General features: G+C 36.5%; 1 protein-coding gene across 2 annotated transcripts in view; it reads left to right on the forward strand.

The window, feature by feature from the left end:
- GTF2A1 (general transcription factor IIA subunit 1) overlaps nt 1-22,657 on the forward strand; it is a 43,363-nt gene extending 20,706 nt beyond the window's left edge. The window contains exons 5-9 of one of the 2 annotated variants that reach the window (XM_055436058.2): nt 2,945-3,020; nt 4,213-4,346; nt 6,787-7,107; nt 10,719-10,808; nt 18,446-22,657. In XM_055436058.2, coding sequence (XP_055292033.1) covers nt 2,945-3,020; nt 4,213-4,346; nt 6,787-7,107; nt 10,719-10,808; nt 18,446-18,553 — 729 coding nt within the window. In that variant the 3' untranslated portion in view covers nt 18,554-22,657. Of the gene's footprint in view, nt 1-2,944; nt 3,021-4,212; nt 4,347-6,786; nt 7,108-8,102; nt 10,809-18,445 lie in introns of those variants that run through there. The other variant, XM_055436060.2, reaches the window with a different exon arrangement.
- Nucleotides 22,658-23,059: the final 402 nt, after the last annotated feature.

Consider the following 23,059-nt stretch of genomic DNA (forward strand, 5'->3'; position numbering starts at 1 on the left):
AATGCTGGGCTGGAAGAAGCACAAGCTGGAATCAAGATTGCCGGGAGAAATATCAATAACCTCAGATATGCAGATGACACTACCCTTATGGCAGAAAATGAAGAGGAACTCAAAAGCCTCTTGGTGAAAGAGGAGAGTGAAAAGGTTGGCTTGAAGCTCAACATTCAGAAAACAAAGATCATGGCATCTGGGCCCATCACTTCATGGGAAATAGATGGGGAAACAGTGGAAACAGTGTCAGACTTTATTTTTTTGGGCTCCAAAATCACTGCAGATGCTAATTGCAGCCATGAAATTAAAAGACGCTTGCTCCTTGGAAGGAAAGTTATGACCAACCTTGATAGTATATTAAAAAGCAGAGACATTACTTTGCCAACCAAGGTCCGTCTAGTCAAGGCAATGGTTTTTCCCATGGTCACGTATGGATGTGAGAGTTGGACTGTGAAGAAAGCTGATCGCCGAAGAATCGATGCTTTTGAACTGTGGTGTTGGAGAAGACTCTTGAGAGTCCCTTGGACTGCAAGGAGATCCAACCAGTCCATTCTAAAGGAGATCAATCCTGGGTGTTCATTGGAAAGACTGATGCTAAAGCTGAAACTGCAATACTTTGGCCACCTCATGCGACGAGTTGACTCACCAGAAAAGACTCTGATGCTGGAAAAGGTTGGGGGAGGGAGGAGAAGGGGACGATGGAGAATGAGATGGCTGGATGGCATCACCGACTCTGTGGACATGAGTTTGAGTGAGCTCCGGGAGTTGCTGATGGACAGGGAGGCCTGGCGTGCTGTGATTCATGGGGTCGCGGAGAGTTGGACACGACTGAGCGACTGAACTGAACTGAACTGAGGGCTGTCAAGTGGCAACAAGCATGTTTTCTTGAAAGGCTATTCCTGAGCCTAACTTGATAGTTGTATCATTAATCTACTTCAGTATAATTTTCCAAAATTTGTTGGCTTCTCAAAGATTAGCATCTCCAAAGCAGTTAATGTTTATTTCTTGAAGTGTGTTCAAATAAAAGTGTTAGTCACTCAGTCCTGTCTGACTCTTTGCAACCCCATGGACTGTAGCCCACCAGGCTTCTCTGTCCATGGGATTCTCCAGGCAAGAGTACTGGAGTGGGTGGTGAATCCCTTCCCCGGGGGATCTTCCCGAACCCTAGTCTCCTGCAATGCAGGCAGATTGGTAGGCTGTGAAAATTCTAAAGGAATTCTCCCTTGATTCCCTATCCTGTGTTGTCCCTGCACTGGCCCCCGGAGGGAGTGGAGGGTGGTGAGTACTCATATAAAAGTGTTTTTAAAAATGTATTCATTAGATTGTGTATATGAGCTTGGTACCTTAAAGAAGGTTGAAGCGTGCTGCATGCTAAGTCGCTTTGGTCATGTCTAACTCTTTGTGACCTCATGGACTGTATGTAGCCCACCAGGCTCCTTTATCCGTGGGATTCTCCAGGCAAGAATACTGGAGTGGATTTCCACGCCTGCCACCAGGGAATCTTCCCAACTCAGGGATCGAACCCCTGTCTCCTGTGGCTCGTGCATTGCAGGCGGATTCTTTACCACTGAGCCACCAGAAGCCCCCAAAAAGGTTGAAGGCGGGGAGGGGTGGAACTGCTGTTTTGTAGTTTTGCAGTTATAGTATAGTGAGATCCATGGAAATGGGCTTCCCAGGTTTCACTGGTGGTAAAGAACCTGCCTGCTAGTGCAGGAGAATTAAGAGACAAGGTTTCGATCTTTGGTTCTGGAAGAGGGCATGGCAACCCCTCCCAATATTCTTGCCTGGAGAATCCCCATGGACAGAGGAGCCTGGTGGGTTACAGCCTATAGAGTTGCAAAGAGTTGGACATGACTGTAGTGACAGCATGCATGCGTTTATATGGAAATACTTAGAGCTCAGGAATTTTTTTTTTTTTTTAACAAAAAGGAAAAACAGTGAAAGTATAATTCTTTTGGAGGAAAGGGGAGAAATATCTTGAAGCAGTAAATCAAGAATTTATCCTGGATTTAAAAACATTCAGAGTATGTAGTTCCATGTATATTTTTGTAGCTGAAAGTCATAAAGTAACTCCATTTTAAAATGCAGAAATTCAGTTTTGTGACTCAAGATTTTTAAGGTATTTTTTTATATTACTAAAACTGTTAGTAATACATGTTTCACCTTGATAATGCCAGTGTTGTCACCTTATGCCATAAGTATATCTTCATTTCAGAAATCTTAGTATTCTTAATTTATACCATAGTTAACAGCTCTCTATAAAAGGAAAATCTTTTATCAGAAGATTGCAATCCTTAGAGATGCCAGCTAAGAATTGCAATCTTCTGATAAAAGATTTTCTTTAGAGACTTGTTAATTATGGTATAAATTAAGAATATTAGGATTTCTGAAATGAACATATACTTTTGCCACTTGTATATTAATTGACAGTAAGGTATTGGGGATAAGGAAATAGAATAAAAAAGAAATAATGGAATGGATATTTTATTTATTGTACAGCATTTTTAAGTGTGGGTTATAGTTCCTTAGCATACATTCTCTAGGAGCAGTGAAAGTGAAGTCGCTCAGTCGTGTCTGACTCTTTGAGACCCCATGGACTGTAGCCCACCAGGCTCTTCCATCCATGGAATTTTCTAGGCAAGAGTACTGTAGTAGGTTGCCATTTCCTTCTCCAGGGGATCTTCCCGACCCGGGGATTGAACCCGGGTCTCCCGCACTGAGCCACCAGGGAATCTCTCTAGGAGCAGAGAACCTCCTACTTATATTATTCTGCATAATTGCTTGAAATAATTTGGTAAGATTTTTAGGCTCATTGGTCTTTATTGTACCATTTTATTAATTGGGAGGTAGTCTTAGGGCCAGAACTTTTCATTTTAGTATATTCTAAATGAAACTTTATGCCAGAGGTAAACTGAGGTGCTGTTATCCACATACATATTTTGATTGTTTTCAGAGTGCTGCTGCTACAGCTGCCACCTTGGCACTCCCTGCTGGTGTGACTCCTGTTCAACAGATTTTAACAAATTCAGGTAAATAGAAATAATTCAACTGTTACTTTCGTAACTAAGAATATGGTACCATCTAGCCTTATGGTACCATCTAGCCTTAGTTTTATCTTCATTGAAAGACAGAAAATTGTAATACTTCTTTTACCATTTGGCTTGTGTTAGTAAAATAAGATGATTTGAGGACTATAGCTTATTAAACCATAGTCACTGCTGAGGATGCAGTAAAGATGAAAATTGCACTTGAACTTTTGATCCATGAATGAAATCCTATTTCTTGAATAAAGTATGACTACCTAGAATGCTTATTTCACTTGGTCTTTTTTCAAAATGCATTTAACCTCCATTAAAATTAAAGTTTTATTTTAATTTAAAACCTGTCAAATTAAGCTTAATTCGTTTGAGCTAATTTGTGGCATTAAACTAAATCCTATAGTACCTTACTATAAAATAGCAAAATTTATTGCATTCTTAATAGTATCTCTCTAAAGGCTGGCAAAATTTACTTCTGATAATATTGTTTGAAGAATTTATTTACCTGGATTTTAAGAATTTTCTTTGTAATCCTAATTATGCAATTTCTTGTTATTTTGTTAATTTCTTAATTTTTGAAGAACAAACTTAGGAGCTTATCTTGCTGTATATTTCAATGAAATATAATTGCTTGCTACTTAATTCAAGATTGTGAGTTATCTAAAGCAATATTTTAGAGGGATTTTGCATAAGCCAATCATACAGTTAGTGTTATATGGCGTTGATAATTGGTTCAGCAAACTCTTACTTTATTTTCATGTTGAAGCTAAGTTAGTGCAATGCTTTGGTTCAAGATATTAATGCTTTATTATACTTTTGTTTCCTTAAAGCTTTAAAAATTAACAGCCCCTGAAATGTTTGGTCTTACTTGTTCTTTCATGACTTGTTAGCGAAGATAATTTATGCTTTTAATCAATTCATAACCTGTTGTTAAAACTTGTTGGAAAACAGCTTTATCAGGAAAATAAAGTATTTTAAGCAATGTATTTCAGCATATCTGGAAGTCAGAAAAGGTGAGGATTATTGTTTATTGTGTATAGATGACAGCCCTTAATAATATTGTTAATCTTCTTACTCAGTACTTTCTGACATTCACCATGGGCTGTCATTCACTATGAATTTGTTTTATTTTGAGGTGGTCACTACTGAAGTGGTAACTTGGAATGCATACTTTTTGCTTTAGGCCAGCTTCTACAAGTGGTCAGAGCAGCCAATGGTGCCCAATATATCTTTCAGCCTCAGCAGTCAGTGGTTCTGCAGCAACAGGTTATACCACAGATGCAGCCTGGTGGAGTACAAGCTCCTGTTATACAGCAGGTAAAAATCTTTTAAATTCTGACCACCTTGGAGTTCTTTTGTCTTCTGGGTGCTTCCCATTCCTTTTTCCACAGCTTTATCTATACATATTCTTAGACTCTTCTCCAGTACTACACAACCTGTCATTCTGAATTTCTCCTGTACACCTCACAGCTTAACTTAGATTCTGTATGTTTGACTAAATTGTTATCGCTACTAATGCTTTCTCCTCTCCCCCCACCCCCACCTTCCTTTTTATATGTGGCACCACTCTCCATCCAGCCTCCTCAGCTAGTTACTTAGCATTCATTCAACACACATTTCCTGGGTGGCTACGTATCAGGTTTTTGCAAGAGACTAAAGATTTAGGAGCTTAGAAGTGAATAAAGCAGGAACTCGTCTAGTTCCATGGCGGTTATGTATTATCTGGAAGGGGGTACATGGACTCCTCCCTTTTGCTTACCTCTCACTGACTCGATGGACGAGAGTCTGAGTGAACTCCTGGAGTTGGTGATGGACAGGGAGGCCTGGGGTGCTGTGATTCGTGGGGTTGCAAAGAGTCAGACACGACTGAGCGACTGAACTGAACTGAATATCTAAAGTACCATGAAGTTCTACCAATTCTTAATAGTTCTTTTTTTCAGACTTCAGTTTAAACATGTTTTTAATCCTTTAATATATTTGAAGCTAGTTTTGTTTTCCCATACTGCCTTTTCATTTTCTTAGTTCATGTTCTCATAATTTCTCACTTAAAATACTATGTTATCCTCTTGATTTCCCTTTCTCCAGTCTTATGCCCTCTTAAGTTGACTGCCACTCTGTTTATAGTCATTGTTCTAAAAATCTTTAAATCTTTTTTGCTTATTGGAAAACGTGTAAATTTCTCAGCATGGGTTGTAAGATCTTTTTTTTGTGATCTTGATTTTTTTTTTTAATCTTTCCATGTTTATTTTTTGCCATGCTTCCAGTTGTTACCTGCTTCAACTGCTATTTATATCAATGTTGACAAATACTTGCATCTACTTGTGTGCCAAGTGTTAAACACTTGTGTGAGGACAAAGATGAAAGAGAAGCAGTTATTTTCTTGAGGATCTTGTCTACTGTGAAAAAGAGGCAGAGACAAAAATACATGATGTTTATATGATAGTATGATGAGGGAAGTTAGGTCAGGGGAGTTGCATTAATCCAACCTGTTCACAGTTTTCCCAGTTTTGCTCTGCTGGTCCTTCTGGGTTTCCCTCCATGCCAATCTGTTTAGAATGCCACCTTTGGCCTTCCTTCTAGCAGTTCTCCCCACTCTCCCCCCGGCAAACAGAGAAAGCCTGGCTAATCTCCCAAAGCACAAATAGAAACTCTAGTTTACCTACTAGAGAAGGTTCCTTGACCAGGTCTTGTCCCCCATAGCTGAGTTCAGTACTCTTTCCTGTCCTCTCATGATGCTGTATCATGTGTCTCTTACATCTTCTGTCTTTTTGAGTTGTTATTGCTTTGTCTATTGCACTATTAATCTGTAAACTTCTGAAGAGAAGTACTATCTTGTTATTTTTGCTTTCCTTGAACCTAGTGACAAGGAGTTGCCATTTGGTACTTTTAATTTATAACTGGGTATGCTCTGCTTTTTACTTAGTAACTATAATTATAAATATGTCCATTATAATAGATATAATTAATGTTTATTAATATGTTCTTTTTGAGCTGTGATTTACTTCAGAACCCTAGAATGCAGAAGCTGGAAGGAACTTTAGAAGTCATTTGACCTGGTGGTTCACAACTTTGCTTATATGATTAGAATTATCTGGGAAGCTTTAAATAAAATGAATAGATATCATCTTATATCAGTTAAATCAGAATATTAGAAGTAGAGACTTAGGTATCAATATTTTTAAATTACAGATTGTTATAATTTGTAGCAGGGTTGAGAACCATTGACCTTAAACAATGAAGTGAGGTTAAATGACTTGCCTCTGCTGCATCTTTATCTGTGATCTTAGAACTGGAACCCAAGACTTCAGTTTCCAGATCAGTGTTCTTCATAGGGTGAAAGTGTAGCATAGTACTCAGAGCAGAACCAGAAAGCCTAGGTTCATGTTTTGTCTCCTAGTGACTTGATTGCAAGGTTTGCAAGTTGTTAAACCTCCATACCTCAAACAAATTAATAACATATAACTCTTGGCCTGGAATCTAAAATATACATAATAGCAAGTACTTGATAAATATAGCAATTGTAATTTTAAAAAATCTGTTTTTCATTAGAAATTTAAATGGTAAAATGAAAATTTAGTGGATCTGTACACTCACTAAACATTCCTCTTGTGCTTTGGTGGTTTTTGCTTGTATATGAGATAAGGCCATTTGAGGGTGATTCTTTCCCATTGGGGCCTATTTCTGTGTATCAAATGATGAATCCCTGCAATTTGATCCTCTAACTAGTTCCTAATGTGTAGTTTTTCTTTTGTCTTAGGTCTTGGCCCCTCTTCCTGGAGGGATTTCACCACAAACAGGTGTCATCATCCAGCCCCAGCAAATCTTATTTACAGGAAATAAGACTCAAGTTATACCTACAACAGTGGCAGCACCCACACCAGCACAAGCGCAGATAACTGCCACTGGCCAGCAGCAGCCGCAGGCCCAGCCTGCTCAGCAGCAGGCTCCGTTGGTGCTGCAAGTTGATGGAACAGGGGATACATCATCTGAAGAAGATGAAGATGAAGAAGAAGACTATGATGATGATGAGGAGGAAGACAAAGAGAAAGATGGAGCTGAAGATGGGCAAGTAGAAGAGGTAAGTTTTTAGTAAAGGCTTGAAATGAGGGCCTGCTCAGTTGTTTCTTCCTTCACTTGGTGCCAAATGGATGAATTCTGTGTTTTTAGAGGCTGTAAGGGTACTATACAGTGTAAGATTTTAAATAATGTTAAATTATTAATAAGATTTTTAGATTGTTCTGGATGTATTTATAAAATATTTCTGTCGCTGGTAACAAAAAGCAAACATACACCAAATTAGGTTTTACTTATGAATGTGATGACAGTGCAAGTAATTCTAATTCTTTGACTTAATACATTCATCATGATGTGGCTTAAGGGTAAGACATTGATAGAACCAGGTAGATGTGGTTCATCTTTTCCTTCAGTAATTTAAAACAGCATTTGGGAAGAGAAGACACTTCAGAGATAAAATGTTCCATATTCCATACCAGTTCTTTGGATAACCTCATCTGCCCTTATTGTCTGTCTGCAGTTTCACATACCATTCTTTCTTACTCATCTTTTGTTGTGTATTTCTAGAAGTATGTAAATATACCTTTGTTTTCCGCAGTGTTCCAGCTTAGGTACTTAGAGTCAAGATGGTGTTTGTCTTCACCAGTTTTCACTGTTACTGCCTCCTGCAGCCATCTAAGATGTGATCTTCTGTTCTGTCTTCTTTCTTTTAAATTATCTAAGTAATGTTTTTTAAAGAATACTATTTTATTAAATATTGAATAGATAAAACAAATAAAAAGTATTTTATGATGTAAACAACCCAGTGTCTGCATCTAGTTAAAAAAAAAAAATGCCCTTATCTAACATAAAGTCCACTGAGTGCCCCTCCCTAATCCCCGTCTTCTTCTTTCTACCATCAGAGTATCCTTGCTCATGAATTGTGTGTTTGTCACTACCTTGCCTTTATATTTTACCATAAGTATTTATATTCCTAAGGGGCATATTGTTTGGGTTTTCATGCCTGTTTAGAACTGGAATAATTGTGTATTCTTCTGCAAATTGATTTTTTTTCCCAAGATGGTATTCTTGAGGTTCGTCTAAGTTGTTACTGATTGCAGCCAGGAAATTAAAAGACGCTTACTCCTTGGAAGGAAAGTTATGACCAACCTAGACAGCATATTAAAAAGCAGAGACATTACTTTGCCAACCAAGGTCCGTCTAGTCAAGGCTATGGTTTTTCCCGTGGTCATGTATGGATGTGAGAGTTGGACTGTGAAGAAAACTGAGCGCCGAAGAATTGATGCTTTTGAACTGTGGTGCTGGAGAAGACTCTTGAGAGTCCCTTGGACTGCAAGGAGATCCAACCAGTCCATTCTAAAGGAGATCAATCCAGGGTGTTCATTGGAAGGACTGATGCTGAAGCTGAAACTCCAATACTTTGGCCACCTCATGCGTCGAGTTGACTCACTGGAAAAGAGTCTGATGCTAGGAAGGATTAGGGGTGGGAGGAGACGGGGACGACAGAGAATGAGATGGCTTGACAGCATCACCGACTTGATGGACATGAGTTTGAGTGAACTCCGGGAGTTGGTGATGGACAGGGAGGCCTGGTGTGCTGTGATTCATGGGATCGCGAAGAGTCAGACACGACTGAGCGACTGAACTGAACTGATACTTAATTTTACTGTTAAATGTTAAAAATTTATCCATTTTTGTGATACATTGGGCATTAGGGTTGTTTCCATTTGTTAACTGTTGCAATTATAAAATATTCTGGAATATGTCTTCTAGGGACGCATTCAGGTGTTATACCTAAAGATTGAATTGCTGAATCATAAGGCATGCATATCTTCAAGTTACAATAAAATGTCACAATGTTGTACTAATTACACTTCTGGCATTCAGTATATAATGGTGCATGGGTCTGTGTATGTCTTCACCAACACTTGACATTGTCAGGCTTCTTAATTTTTTTTGCCAGTTTGGTAGGCAGAAAATTTTTCACTTTGATTTTAATTTTTGTTTCCTTGATTAATGATGAGCAGCAAAAGGCTTCTGCTACAGCACTTTTTTTTTTTCAATTTTCTTTTTTGTTATAAACACCATAGCAAATTTTAAAAAGCTCTTTGAAAAGAGAAACATATCATAGTTCTTGATTTCCTGAGTGTACTTAACATCTACCCACTCCTTCCCTGTACACAGCAGGATGATCAAAACAAACAGGATTTTCAGGTGGGGGTGCTGGCAGCCATGGTCATCTTTATTTACTGGGTAGCCTCTTGACTCTTTCATATTTTCTTTGTAGGCAATCAAATCAAATGTGAAAAAATAGCAGTTTTTCTTGCCTAGTTGGCTAAGTTCTATAATATCGGTTAGAAATGGTGATAATGGTGATAATTGCACATACTAAGTACAAATTGTACACCTTAGAATGGTTAAAAATGGTGAAATATACCTCAGTAAATTCTTACATTTATGTTGGTGATAACTATTTTGAATTACAGAATGTATATTCATACATATACATGTGTGTAAGTAGGTACAGGCCTGGAGACTTAAATGTTTTTTTTTTAATTGGAGTATAGTTGCTTTACAGTGTTGTGTAAGTTTCTCCTGTACAACAAAGTGAATGAGCCATATATATACACATATCACCTCTTGTTGTGGATTTCCTTCCCATTTCATTTGCCGCAGATCATTGAGTCCTGTGCTGTATAGGGGTTGTCGTTAGTCATCTGTGTTATACGTGAGAGTGTCTAGATGCCAGTCCCAGTCTGCCCCGCGCTCCCTTCCCCTTTGGGTCCATTCGCTTGTGGTCTGTGTCTGTGTCTTTGTTTCTGCTTTGCAGCTAAGTTCATCTGTACCATGTTTCTAGATTTCATAGTTGATATACAGTATTTGTTTTGATTATTTTTCTTTCCATTTTTACTTTGCCCTAGCTTCTCTTTCTTCATTAATTAGAAATTAGAGTTGTGTGTTTTATTGTCTGTCACAACTGAGGTCGAGGTTAACTTGATTGGTCATTTTATGCTCTAGCTAGGTCTTGGCATTTAATTCTCTTCATTACTGAGATCAGGATCCCCCCCTTCTTTTAAAATGTGGCTGCCTTCGTTATGTTTTACGCCTCTACCAGTCGACATGCCAATTTATTTTCATAGTCCTAGTCTTCAATGTCAAGACTAGCTAGGCTGCCAACTATTTTTATATCCTTGTTTTTCTCTTCCAACTTCACCAGTGTTTTCTTTTTTACATAGCTGCTTCTGTGTAAATACCAGAAGCAGCTCTGGTATTTTGTAAATATTTTGTTATTATCTCATTAAATTATCTCATTATCTCATTAAATCTTCATGTTTTCCTAGTTCCACTTCTAGACAAATAGTTACTGGAAAGAGTTATCTTCTTGTGCTATTCTGAAAGAATAAAGGAAGTAAAGTAACATCTTTTCAGTCATATAAATTATATAGCTTAACTATTTTAATTACTATATTTAATTTCTTGCTGGAATTTCAGTGACATTGGCAGAATCTTAACACAGCCAATTAACAATATGTTCACAGTATATGTGGATCTGTCTGGCCCTTGGTTCTCAAAGAACTTCAAGGTCACTGTGTTTCTTCTCAGTGAATATTAGAAGGACCTTTTTTTAGTAATACATGAAATATAAATAAATGAACTCTTCTTTTTCGTTTTTAGGAACCCCTTAATAGTGAAGATGATGTGAGTGATGAGGAAGGACAGGAACTCTTTGATACAGAAAATGTTGTTGTGTGCCAGTATGATAAGGTAAGGATTTAATCAGTTCTTGACTGATTTACTGATGGAGAAGGAAGTGACAACCCACTCCAATATTCTTGCCTGGAGAATCCCATGGATGGAGGAGCCTGGTGGGCTACAGTCCATGGGGTCGCAAAGAGTCGGACAGGACTGAGCGACTTCACTTCACTTACTGTCTGATCCACCAGGGAAGCCAGTCTTCGGGTTACTAACATTTTTACTATTGTAATTTCTTCCTTAAACCATCCTGTCTGCTGTGTTCAAGCATTTGGTTAGCTGATTGGTGCCTCTTAGAAACTTTAGTATAAACTGTGTGAATGAAAGCAGTGTTATACTTTAGTAGATTATTTTAATGGAGTGAGAAGTTAATTTGTATAGCTTTATAGTTAGAAAATAAGTTATGAATGAAGTCACAAAAAGTATGTTGTTTTTCAATTTAGACTGTGTCTCCCAACTTGTTAACAAAGTAAAGCCACTTTATGGTTGTCTTTTAACATGAATATTAACTCAGTGAGATAACCCTGTTTTCCCTGTGACCTCAACTACCTCAAAACTTAAAAGGCTTTAATTGAGCCTTTCTATAACCTTTTCAACGAGGGTAATAAACAAGACTGGTAACTAACAAAAGATACGTTTTTACTGAAAATAATTTTTAATTATTTAACTTTGCTGTATGCAGTCCATGGGGTCGCAGAGTCATACACAATGTGGGGACTGAACAACAAAATTTTGGTAGTAATAAAAAAATTTTAAACTAGGTTCTATGAAAATTAGCTGATTTCTTAATTCTTAAAAAGGATGTTACTTCTCAAGTATTTTTGTTATAGTTTTGGCATTGTCGAGATTTTTTTGTTTATTGAAACATTTAATTCAGAATAAAATTTGTTTTCTGGCTATAACCATTAAATTTATAATAAATCCACAAAATATATTTCATTTGTATAATTTAATTTCAACAGAGATCTTTACCAGATGTTGAAAACTATGACAGACATAGTTGGGTTTTATTTATAAGCACTTCTCATTCACTAAACATATATTTATTAAGTGCCTAATTGTATCAAGTACTGGAAGTGAAAGTCGCTCAGTCGAGTCCGACTCTTTGCGGCCCCGTGGACTGTCCATGGAATTCTCCAGGCCAGAATACTGGAGTGGGTAGCCTTTCCTTTCTCCAGGGGATCTTCCCAACCCAGGGATCGATCTATACTCATATTATGCAAAATTTGTGCTCTTTATGCCCTCTTTTACAAATGATGAATGTCTTAATTTTGTGTTGCTTTTATAAAATGACTATTATAAGTAGCCATGTTTATTGCAAACAGATCTGTAGGAAAAATGTTTAAAAAGTGAATCTTAACATTTCCTAATGTAAAGGTAAAATTAAGCCAGTTAAATACCGGTGAAATTATAGAATTAGGTTAGCGAGGTCATTGATTGAGGGTATCAGGGCATCCACTTTTGTACCTTATGGCTACCAAGTTAAGCACTCATAATACCCTACACCAAGCACATGATAATACAAGTAATTTCTTCTTACATGCATATGGAGGAAGAATATTAAAGTTGAAACAACAGGAGATACCAGTAAATCTTCATTGTCAGGAAGACTCAAGGGAACCTGTTGGCAACCAAATTATCTAGAATGCAGTATCATGATAGCAGGGTGTCAGATACATAAGAAAGGACCTTTACCTTAGCTTGACTGAGGAATATGCTTCTAAGTATTTTCATATTATAAGAGACTAGTATTCTCCTTTGTACACTTAATATTTTTAACGTTAAAATTGGTTTGTTCCGCTCATGGAGACAGTATTTTAATGTTTTAAAATAAGAAATTTAAAAATAACTTTAAGTAGTGTGTTGTATGGTAAACAGTTTTAAAGTTTACAGAGATCTAATTTTTATCATCAAATGAGTTTTGGAGATTGGAGGGTTTATTCTTGATGTTTTAGCCAACAGTGAAAGAATGGTGGTGTTCTAAAATGGACTTGGGTGTAGTTTGAGGCAACTTGAACTTTAGGAGTTTATTTTTGAAGCCTAAATTTCAGCAGTGAGTCAGTTTTAGCAGCTAGGCTGGCTTACCGGAGAAGGCACTGGCAACCCACTCCAGTACTCTTGCCTGGAAAATCCCATGAATGGAGGAGTCTAGTAGGCTGCAGTCCATGGGGTCTCTAAGAGTCGGATACGACTGAGCGACTTCACTTTCCCTTTTCCCTTTCATGCATTGGAGAAGGAAATGGCAACCCACTCCAGTGTTCTTGCCTGGAGAATCCCAGGGATGGGGGAGCCTGGTGGGCTGCCGTCTATGGGATCGCACCGAGTTGGACACAACTGAAGTGACTTAGCAGCATACAAAGAATTGATTCTGTTGCCAGATGAGAGCTTTAAATCTAATAATGAGGCAGAGTTCTCACATAGTATGGATAGGTAAGGACTGATGGCATCAGGTGATGAGGCATCGGCCTTGTTTGTAGGTAGTGTTACTTAATATTTTTGTCATAAGGAAAGTTCAGAGGCCTTTTTCGTTGCACTCAGGATACTCCTTTATGCAGGACTTAATGTAAGGCCAGTAAATGAATTGTTTTTCAAGTTATATTTTGTGATTTTATTTGTCTATGGAATTCTTTTTTCCTGGCTACTCATTGCTTGTTTATTTAATTCCATATCTTTCAGCTTATAGTTACTTGTTTCATACTAGAAATAAATTTATATATCCATTTTTAGGATAATTAATACTTTATCTATAGGAAGTCAAAGAGACAAGGAGACAGAGATCTTTTTATTCAAAAAGTACTTAATAGTGTCTGTGATGTTCCAGGGCACTCACTGTTCTAGGAGCTTGAGATAAGCCAGTGAACAAAACGAAACAGTCCCTGCCATTTGGAAGCTTACTTGAGTTGAGGGAGACAAAGGCTAAAACATAACAAAATGATATTAACAGTTACCTTAATACAACACTGGGGCTAATTGCATGTAACTTAGAGGCAGCCCTCTGTATCTGTGGTTCGTCTATATATATGTTTAGTCATCCAACCACAGCCCACTTAATTCTGTAGTATTTGCTATTGAAAAATACCTGTGTATGAGTTGATCTGTGCATTTCCAAACCCATACCGTTAAAGGTTCAACTGTAATTAATGTGCTATGTTAGAAGCTGATAATTAGTGTGGGTGATTATAGAGTGGGAAAGGAAACAGGATCAAAGGCTTGATGAAAGTTAGCCTTGTCATTATTTGGTGGCATAACCTGCCTACTTTGTGTGAGAAGCAGCCAAGGAGGCCAGTGTAGCTGGGCTTGGGGGAGCAGTATAGCAGGAGATTAAGTCAGAGGTAAGTGGGGGCAGGTGGTGTGATATAGGACTCTGTGAGGACATGGGATCTCACTCTGAGTGAATGGAGAAGCTCTTGGAAGGTTTCAAATATACAAAAGTGGTATCACTTACATTTTAATCTTAAAAAAAAATTGCTTTGTTGAGAACAGAGTATAGAAGAACCAAAGGTTGAAATGAGATTAATAGAGGGACATCATAGTAATCAACATGAGTGAAAATGGTGATTAAGGCTAGGATGATAGCTTTGGAAGTGATGAGAAGCAGCTGGATCATAGATGTTTTGAAGGAAGAGTCAGCAGGGTTTCCTGACTCTTGTGTATGTGGTAGAAAATAAAAAAGGGAATCAAGAATGACTTCTGGACTTTGTTTGTTTGTTTGATGAGGAACTAGTCAGAAGAATGGAGAGACCATCAACTGAGATGGGAAAAGCTGCAGATGGAGCAAGTTTAGGAGAGGAGAGTGGCTGGTTTGGGACATTCTACCGAAGTTTGGGACAACCAGCCCAGATACAACAGTGTTAGTTTTGTATCTGTTAGACATTCAAATCATCCATCCTAAGGTATTAAGTGTAATAATCTAAATAGTTTAATTAGACCAGAGCTATAAGACCACTTGGGTAGCTCAGTGGTAAAGAATCCACCTGCCAGTGCAAGAGACACAGGAGATGTGGGTTCGGTTCCTGGGTTAGGAAGATCCCCTGGACAAGGAAATGCAACCCACTCCAGTACTCTTTCCTGGAAAATCCCATGAGCAAAGGAACCTGACAGGCTTCAGTCGAGGGGAAGTCACAAAAGAGTCAGCTATGACTTAGTGACCAAACAACAACAAAATAAGACCACTTAACATAAGAGGCCCTCTTCTGAATACTGTTTCACTTTATTGTACTCTATTTTGCTTTAATAAATGAGAAAAGATTGATATATGGTAAATTTATATATAGCTTAAGTTAGTAGTCTTAAGGGCTTGAGAGTGGTTTTCAAATATATGAAGTATTTATTGTTTTTTAGATTAACTTCCAAAAGGCATAACTAGGATCAATAAGTAGCAGTTTGGGGTAAGCAGGTTTTAGTAAGGGGTAAAGTATGAAAGACTTGCAAGGGGGCTGTCCCAGGAAGGGATAACTGAATTGGCAATTCTTCACCTTCCACTTTGAATCACACTCAGGCAGACACTAAACAGTGATTTGCTAAGAATACACATGGAGACTGTTTGCATGGGAATGGTAGACCATGATGGAGTTTTAGCAGTGGGATAAGAAAATGCCTGTACATAGTGAGAATTTCTGCATTATTACGGAAAACAGCCTGATAAATAGAAAGTGTCTTGGACTGGGGCAAAAGAATCATCTTTGTCCCTTAATTGTGAGTCATTGATAATCTCATTGAACTTCTCCAGGCTGTAATTTTCTCCTTTGAAAATGAAAGCCTGAAGTGGGAGTGATGCTTATGATTGAAAGGTAAGGGAGAGAGTGAAGACCTGGAAATCAGTTAAAAGTATTTTAATAAGTCGTATGACAAGAGGCTATTGATGTAGTAACTAGAAGATTATTGGTGGCCTTTTAGAAAACAGTTGCCAGGTGTCCTGAAGACAAGTAAAGTAGAATTAGAAATAAGATAATAATTAGAGAAATACTAGTATTAGTATGAATTCTAATACTGGGGGTGCCACAGTATTCAAAACGTCAGCAATGTGTCAGTTGTTCGTGTGTGTGAGGAAGGAGAGAGTACTGGTAAGCATGATTCCAGTAATGAGGAAAAAGTGTGGTCAGCAGACAGGGAGGATGAAGAAAAGCCTATGGTTAATTGTATAGATCTGAAAGGAGTTACAGAGAAAGGCCAAAACATAAAAAGTGTTTTAGAAGCATCAGGGAGAACAAAGGGTATTCCTGTTTTAAATATTTGCCTGTAAAGAATTGTATAGGAAATGACACGTATATGCAGACCTGGTAGAGATTAAAATAATTTGCAGAGAAACATTGTTAACAACTTTAATGAACCCAAATACTAAGAGCTATAAAATAAATGTTATTAATTATAGATTTTTGAAAAATTCACTTAATGGTTTTTTTGAGAGAGAGAGAGATTGTGTCAAAGTATTAAAATGCAATTTGACCACAGTTGTATGAAAATAGAAATCAGATGGAGATTAAACAATATGCTACTGAACTTGAAAATACCTTGAGACAAATGAAAATGGAAATACACCATACTAAACATGTGCAGCAAAAGCAGTTCTAGGAAGGAAATACATAGAAATGCCTACATCAGGAAATAAGGAAAAATCTCAAACAATCTAACTTTACACCTAAAGGAACAGGAAGAAGCCCGAAGTTAATGGAAGGCAAGAGATAACAAAGATCAGAGAGGGAATAAATGGAGACTAAAAAGATAATAGAAAAAAGGATCAATGAAACTGATTATTCGAAGAGAGAAACAAATTTGACAAACCTTTAGTGAGACTCAAAAAAAGAAAAGAGAGGATTCAAATAAAATCAAATGAAAGAGATGTTAACAACTGATAGTAGAAATACAAAGGATTGTATGAGACTACTGTGAATAATTATACTTCAACAAATTGGACCATATAGAAAATGTGGATAAATTCCTAAAAACATAAAACCTTCCAAGACTGAATCATAAAGAAATTAAAAATCTGAACATACTGATTACTAGTAAGGAGATTGAATCAATAATCAAAAACTTCCCAATAAACAAAAGTCTAGGACCAGATGGTTTCACTGGTACATTCTACCGAACGTTTAAGAAGAATTAATACCAATCCTTCTCAAACGGTTTGAAAAACTAGAAGACGATGAAACATTTTTAAACTCATTTTACAAGACCAACATTACCTTGATACCGATACCAAAACCAGACTAGGGTGCCACAAGAAAAGAAAATTATAGGCTGGTATCATCCTGCTGAGCATCGATGCAGAGGTGCTCAACAAAATATTAGCAAACTGAATTCAGCAATTTATTTAAAAAGATCATATACCATGGTCAAGTGGGATTTATTCCAGGGATGCAAGGAAGACTCACCATCTGCAAATCAGTGTGATATACCATTTTGACAACATGAAGGACAAAAATCATGGAATGGTATCAGTAGATGCCGAAAAAGCATGTAACAAAATGTAACATAAAAAATCTTGGAGAAGGCAATGGCAAGCCACTCCAGTACTCTTGCCTAGAAAATCCCATGGATGGAGGAGCCTGGTAGGCTGCAGTCCGTGGGGAAGGGTCAGACACGACTGAGCGACTTCACTTTCACTTTTCACTTTCACACATTGGAGAAGGAAATGACAGCCCACTCCAGTGTTCTTACCTGGAGAATCCCAGGGGCGGGGAAGCCTGGTAGGCTTCCGTCTGTGGGGTCACACAGAGTCGGACACGACTGAAGTGACTTAGCCGCAGCAGTAGCAGCAGCAACATATAAAAAATCTCAACAAAATTGTTGCAGAGGTAATGTACCCCAACTTAATAAAGGTCATATATAACAAACCCACAGGTAACATACTCTGAAAAGTGCAGAGCTTTTCTTTTAAGATTAGAAATGAAACAGTCATGTGCACTCTTACCATGTTTATTCAGCACGGTATGGAAAGTCCTAGTCAGAGCAGTTAGGCAAGAAAAGGAAATAAAACAAAAACAAATGAAGAAAGGAAGGAGTAAAACTCACTGTTTGCAGGTAATTTGATATTACAAAGAAAATGCTAAAGACTCCACCAGTGAACTGTCAGAACTATAAATGAATTCAGTACAGTTGCAGGATACAGAAATCTGTTGGGTTTCTATGCACTAATAATGAACTATCAGAGAGAGAAAATAAGAAAACTATCCCATTAACAACTGCAGCAGAAAGAAAATCTTAACAAAAAAACCTGAATTTATAGATACAGAGAACAGGTTGCCAGAGACAGGGTTTGGAGGTTAGGTGAAATGGTCGATGGTGGTCAAAGACAGAAACTTCAAGTTATAAGTATTCGCAGATAAAATGTATAGTACGATGACTGCAGTTGATGACACTGTGTATTTGAAAGTTAACAAAGAGCTTAAATGTTCTCATCACAGGAAAAAATTTGTAACTATGCATGGTGATGGATGTTAACAAGCTTACTGTGGAGATCGTTTTGCAGTATACACAGAGATCCAGTCATTACTTTGTACATCTGAAACTGCTATGTTACTTGTCAATTATATCTCAAAAAGGAAAACAGTTTGCAATTGTAGTAATATACGTGTTTGGTGTGTGAATGGATTTTGTTGTTTTTTGTTTCCTCTTTTTATTTTATCTCATGCATTTTTTACTTTTAGATACACAGAAGTAAAAACAAATGGAAATTTCATCTCAAGGATGGCATTATGAATCTTAATGGAAGAGATTATATATTTTCCAAAGCCATTGGAGATGCAGAATGGTGAAAAGAGTTGGTTCTTTTTCTTTTATAAATAAAACAAAAGAAACTTAAAAAAAAATTTAAAGTGGACCGTTTGAAACTTGGGACATATACCAACCAAAACTTAACTTCTGCATGTCAGAAAAGTGCAGTAGAAGCAGAGCTACTGGAACAAAGAGACCTTGACAACACAGACACTACTTCTAACTGGCAAGCCGTGGAGCTGTAGCACCTGGGGTTGTTGGGGTGGGCAGGGTGGGGATCTGTGTAAGAAAACCAGAACTGTCGATTTTAAATACAGGCACCTGCCACTGGTAATTAGCATGTAAAGCTTTGTTTATATTCCTTCCTCCAACTTGAGTTCAGCCAGAAGATACTTGTTGGAATGAACTGAAGAAACTTCCCTTTTGATAGATTGAACTGAAACTGCTTATTGTACGTGGTTATATTTGGTAAAAATTGCGTGTTGAGCTTTTTACAAAAGGGTAAGAATTATGGTGTTGAATTTTAATTCACTTGTATAAGGAAACAGTTTAGAACTCTTTTAGGTCTTAAATATTTTTACTTGCTGTTCTCCCTCAGTAATATATACCTCTTCCTTCCCTGCTTGATGAAACATCTATTTACAAGTTAAAGGAAGTGTATAATCAGTAATTACAGTTTGGAGACAAAATTTATCTAGGAATGGATGTTTATTTTAATTAGGTTTCAGACCCATTAGAAAGATTTGGGTCTTGTCTGAGTTGAGCAGAATTAAAATGACAACTTCAGTTTCCTAACAATTGTATTTGTTTCTTTTAGTCCCACACCTTAAAAAGAAACCCCACGTGGCTCCTCAGGAATGCAGCTTTGTTGCACAAAGGTACCATCTAGCTGGAATTATATACATATAAATAGATAGATAATTTTCCTGTTGGGCTGAAGTGTATGTTTATGTGTTTAGTCTTTAAACTAAACAAACATAGATAACATTCTGTGCATTGATTGATGCATTGAGCAGGTGGTGAGGACCTGGATTTTTATCAAACAATTTAGCAATTTTAAAAGTTTCTTGTGTTTACTAGTAAATAAATTTAAAACTCTTATTCTAATTGAACACATTTTTTAAAATGCAACTTTGTAACTTGAGGGAGAAATTTTGGTGTTAGCGGAGGGTGGGCCACTAAGTACATACTTACCTCTCTTTGGTGCAGTGGCCCTTCTAGGCCACTGATAATACAGACGTGTGCTCCAGTTTGCACATCGGGAAGATGGCATAGAAATTTGACTTGTATATTAAAAACAGTAGAGGTGTAATATGTACATGAAGAATGCATAGCTCGTATTCTGTAAGGGGCTCTAAAGAACAATGTGGCAGTGCTGTGTGTTCAGTGTGAACGAGTTGCTTGGGAAAACTGCAGGAACATGTGTCCTCACCTTTGTTCTTAACACCTAATTCTTTTCATGGTTTATTTTGACAAAATTCACATATGTTTAACTTGTATGTTGATTTTTTTTAAGTCTTCCACTTTTGTCTTCCTTTTATTTGCCTTTGTGTTTCCAGAAGTAACAGAGAAACACTTTAAAGTACATTGCAGAGGAAAAACTGTGAGCTGTTTTATATTGTTTTTTCTTTTTTTTAGCACAAATCTTTAAACTTCTTGAAAAGGCTGATTTTTTTTTTTTCTTTTGCCTACTTCCCACCCGAAATACCACCTTGGTCCCTTTAACTTATGTTCTGAACTTTGATATAAATGGTGGTTTCTAGCATGCTAGTAGTTAGATTTATTTCGATGCCATATCTGGTGATAACGGTTTTAATTTTTACTATATTAGTTTTTTGGAGGTTTATTTGTTTACCCCACTATGCTCAAAGCACATGCAGGTTTTTTGTTTTGCTTTGTTTTTGTTGAGCCTGGGAGGAGAGGGAAGGGAGTAAAATCACAGAAGTCCTGTTGTTCATTTGTCCTTTGGTATAGTTGCAAGTAGGTTTATATTTGCCTAATGAAGAAGTCAGTGACCTGAACTACCTATGAAAGTTTAGCATTGCTGCAGTGTTGATTGAAACCCTTTGGCTATCTAGTAGTTCTTACGCTACTGAACCTTGGATTACTATATGATACTCAGCTTATATTTTGGACTCTCTGTGTAGACAAAAACATTGTATTCATAATAGAATTGTATACTAGCCTGTTTTTATAACATTGAAACATGAACAACCACTGCTTTCAGTGTGACTTAGTAGGGTTGTTTTGAAGCAGGAAATAACCATTTATATTTGCACCTGTGTATACTGCATATCAATTATGACATACTTGGCAAGCGCTTTTCTTTTTCCTGTGAAAATTCTGAAAACTGGCCCATACAACACTGCATACCAAATTGTGCTCTTATATATCACTGCATTGTGTTCCTTTTTAGTCAAATAGCATGTTTTAGTTTTATTACAGTGGCTTGCTGTAAGAATGCCACTTGCTTATCTTTTATTGTACTTGAATTCTTAATCATGCTTTTAACATTTTATTTAACACCATTTCATTAGGTTCCATTAAAAATGTCATTCCTTTGAAAATGCAAGGATTCCCACTTTCAAAATTTTGAAGTAAAGATGACATTTATTCAAAGAAGGAAAATAGTTCAGGCTTGGTATTATGAAATAAGTGAAGGTTTCAGAAAAGGATTTGTTTAGATTTGCACAGATGATGATGGCACCTTTTATTAAAAAAACAATCAACAGTGCTAAGGAAAATTTACACAAAAGTACTAGGTTTAAGTGTAGAAATGTGTGCCTTTCTGTGTCCTCTTTTTGGTGGTCATTTGGATAATCAGACCATTTGAATGGCTGGGAGCACATTTAAATTCTATGGAGTGCCACATTTGGCTAAAACAACTCTAATGTGCAATTAGTTTCTAGACTAAAATGTCTGTTATATGAGGGGGATCTTTATATTGGGCTTTTATATTTTTTTAAATGTTCACATTTCTTTCTATTAATTAAATGCCATCATAGCACCACATTTATATTGTTGCCTATCTTAAAATCAAAGCCACCTTGATGATGTTCTTCTTGGCATGCATCAAGATTTGAGCAGTGTGTATAGCGATTAAAATGTATTCTTGAAGAGCATAGTCTAATAGACTCTGGTTTAGACTGCAAGAACATAAAAGTATAATAGCTTTTGTATAAAGATTTTCTTTTGCTATATGAAAATCAAGGATTTGGTTTGCTTTTTTTCTGGCTTTTATGGAGGAATAAAAAGTGTTATCTCCTTCTAAGAGTAATTTTTGATTATCTTATAGCAATAATGTCACCATTTCTTTTCAGAAATAAATATACCTTGTATAGGAAATCAGATATAATTTTCTTGGGAGCTCCCTTTATATCTTAGCTTTTTGTTCCTCTTAAGAAAATTCCTATATTTTCAGATTATTTCATCTTGAACTTTTTTGAGCTTTTGTGCAATGTAATATTTTATTGATCCATCTTTGTACATTTTCATTTTATTTCATACGTCTATCTCCCACCTATCTGTCTGAATCAGCTGTTTCAGGTTTTTAGTTCATTGGTTAAAAAATAGTTGCTTTATATATTTCCTCATGGGTTTATGTTAAATAGTTTTGCATTTTAATCTGTTATGCTATGGAAATTATTTTGAAGTTTGTATTCCCTTTTTAAGCCTGCCTTAGTCTATTTTTTGTCATTTTTTTTTATGGTTTAAGGAAGAATACACAGAACTTGATATTTTTATTTTGAGGAACAAGAAAAATTGTTTTTTCTTTAAAGAGAAGAACTACACTGAGTTATTAACTACTATTTCAAGTTAAGTTTCCTTAAATCATCCAGTATGCTTCAGGGCTACAATTTGGGGGGAGGGGCTAATTCTTTTTGCTGTTCTGAGCTACTATTGTCAACTGCTGTTGTACATACTGTTATGTGTAAGGGCGTAAATATATTTATTATGTTTGTAAAATTCATTCTGTACAATTGCAGATCAAGGTTGCTCTTCTGTGATATATGGGATATTATGTTTTAAAGACCATCTTGGAATACAATTAGAGAACTTAGTATTTTGATGTACTAAGACCTATTTTAAGTTTAATATTTTACCTTTGCAAAAACTTTAATTAAAGATGTTATTTAAAAAAGTAATGCTGCTTGCTTTGCTTACTAGTTTATAAAATTGTTATATAGATAACTGAATAAAACTATACAGTTGAGAGAGGAAAATGCTTTACATTGTTAATAAGTTCCATTATCAAAAAGAGATCATTAAATTCTATACCTTTAATTGGGGTGGGATGTCAGTCTCAATATTTAACTGTTACAAATTTTTAGTTCCTTTTAAAAAGAATAGTTGTAATTTCTAGGCACACAGGAATTTTAATTGGGCTAAAGTCATACCAACAAAGTGTAACTAAAAATTGATATAAATAACATATCGTATTGAGTATTTCTACTCCAAAGAATAGATTACTTAGGATAAAATTATTTGAGAACATACTTGTTTTTTAATTTCACTGTTTAGCTGTATATTTTTCTTTTTGTTCAGAG

This window comes from Moschus berezovskii, chromosome 9 (genome assembly GCF_049115385.1).
Source record: "Moschus berezovskii isolate FMDL1 chromosome 9, NW_MosBer_1.0, whole genome shotgun sequence".
NCBI classification, from domain to species: domain Eukaryota; kingdom Metazoa; phylum Chordata; class Mammalia; order Artiodactyla; family Moschidae; genus Moschus; species Moschus berezovskii.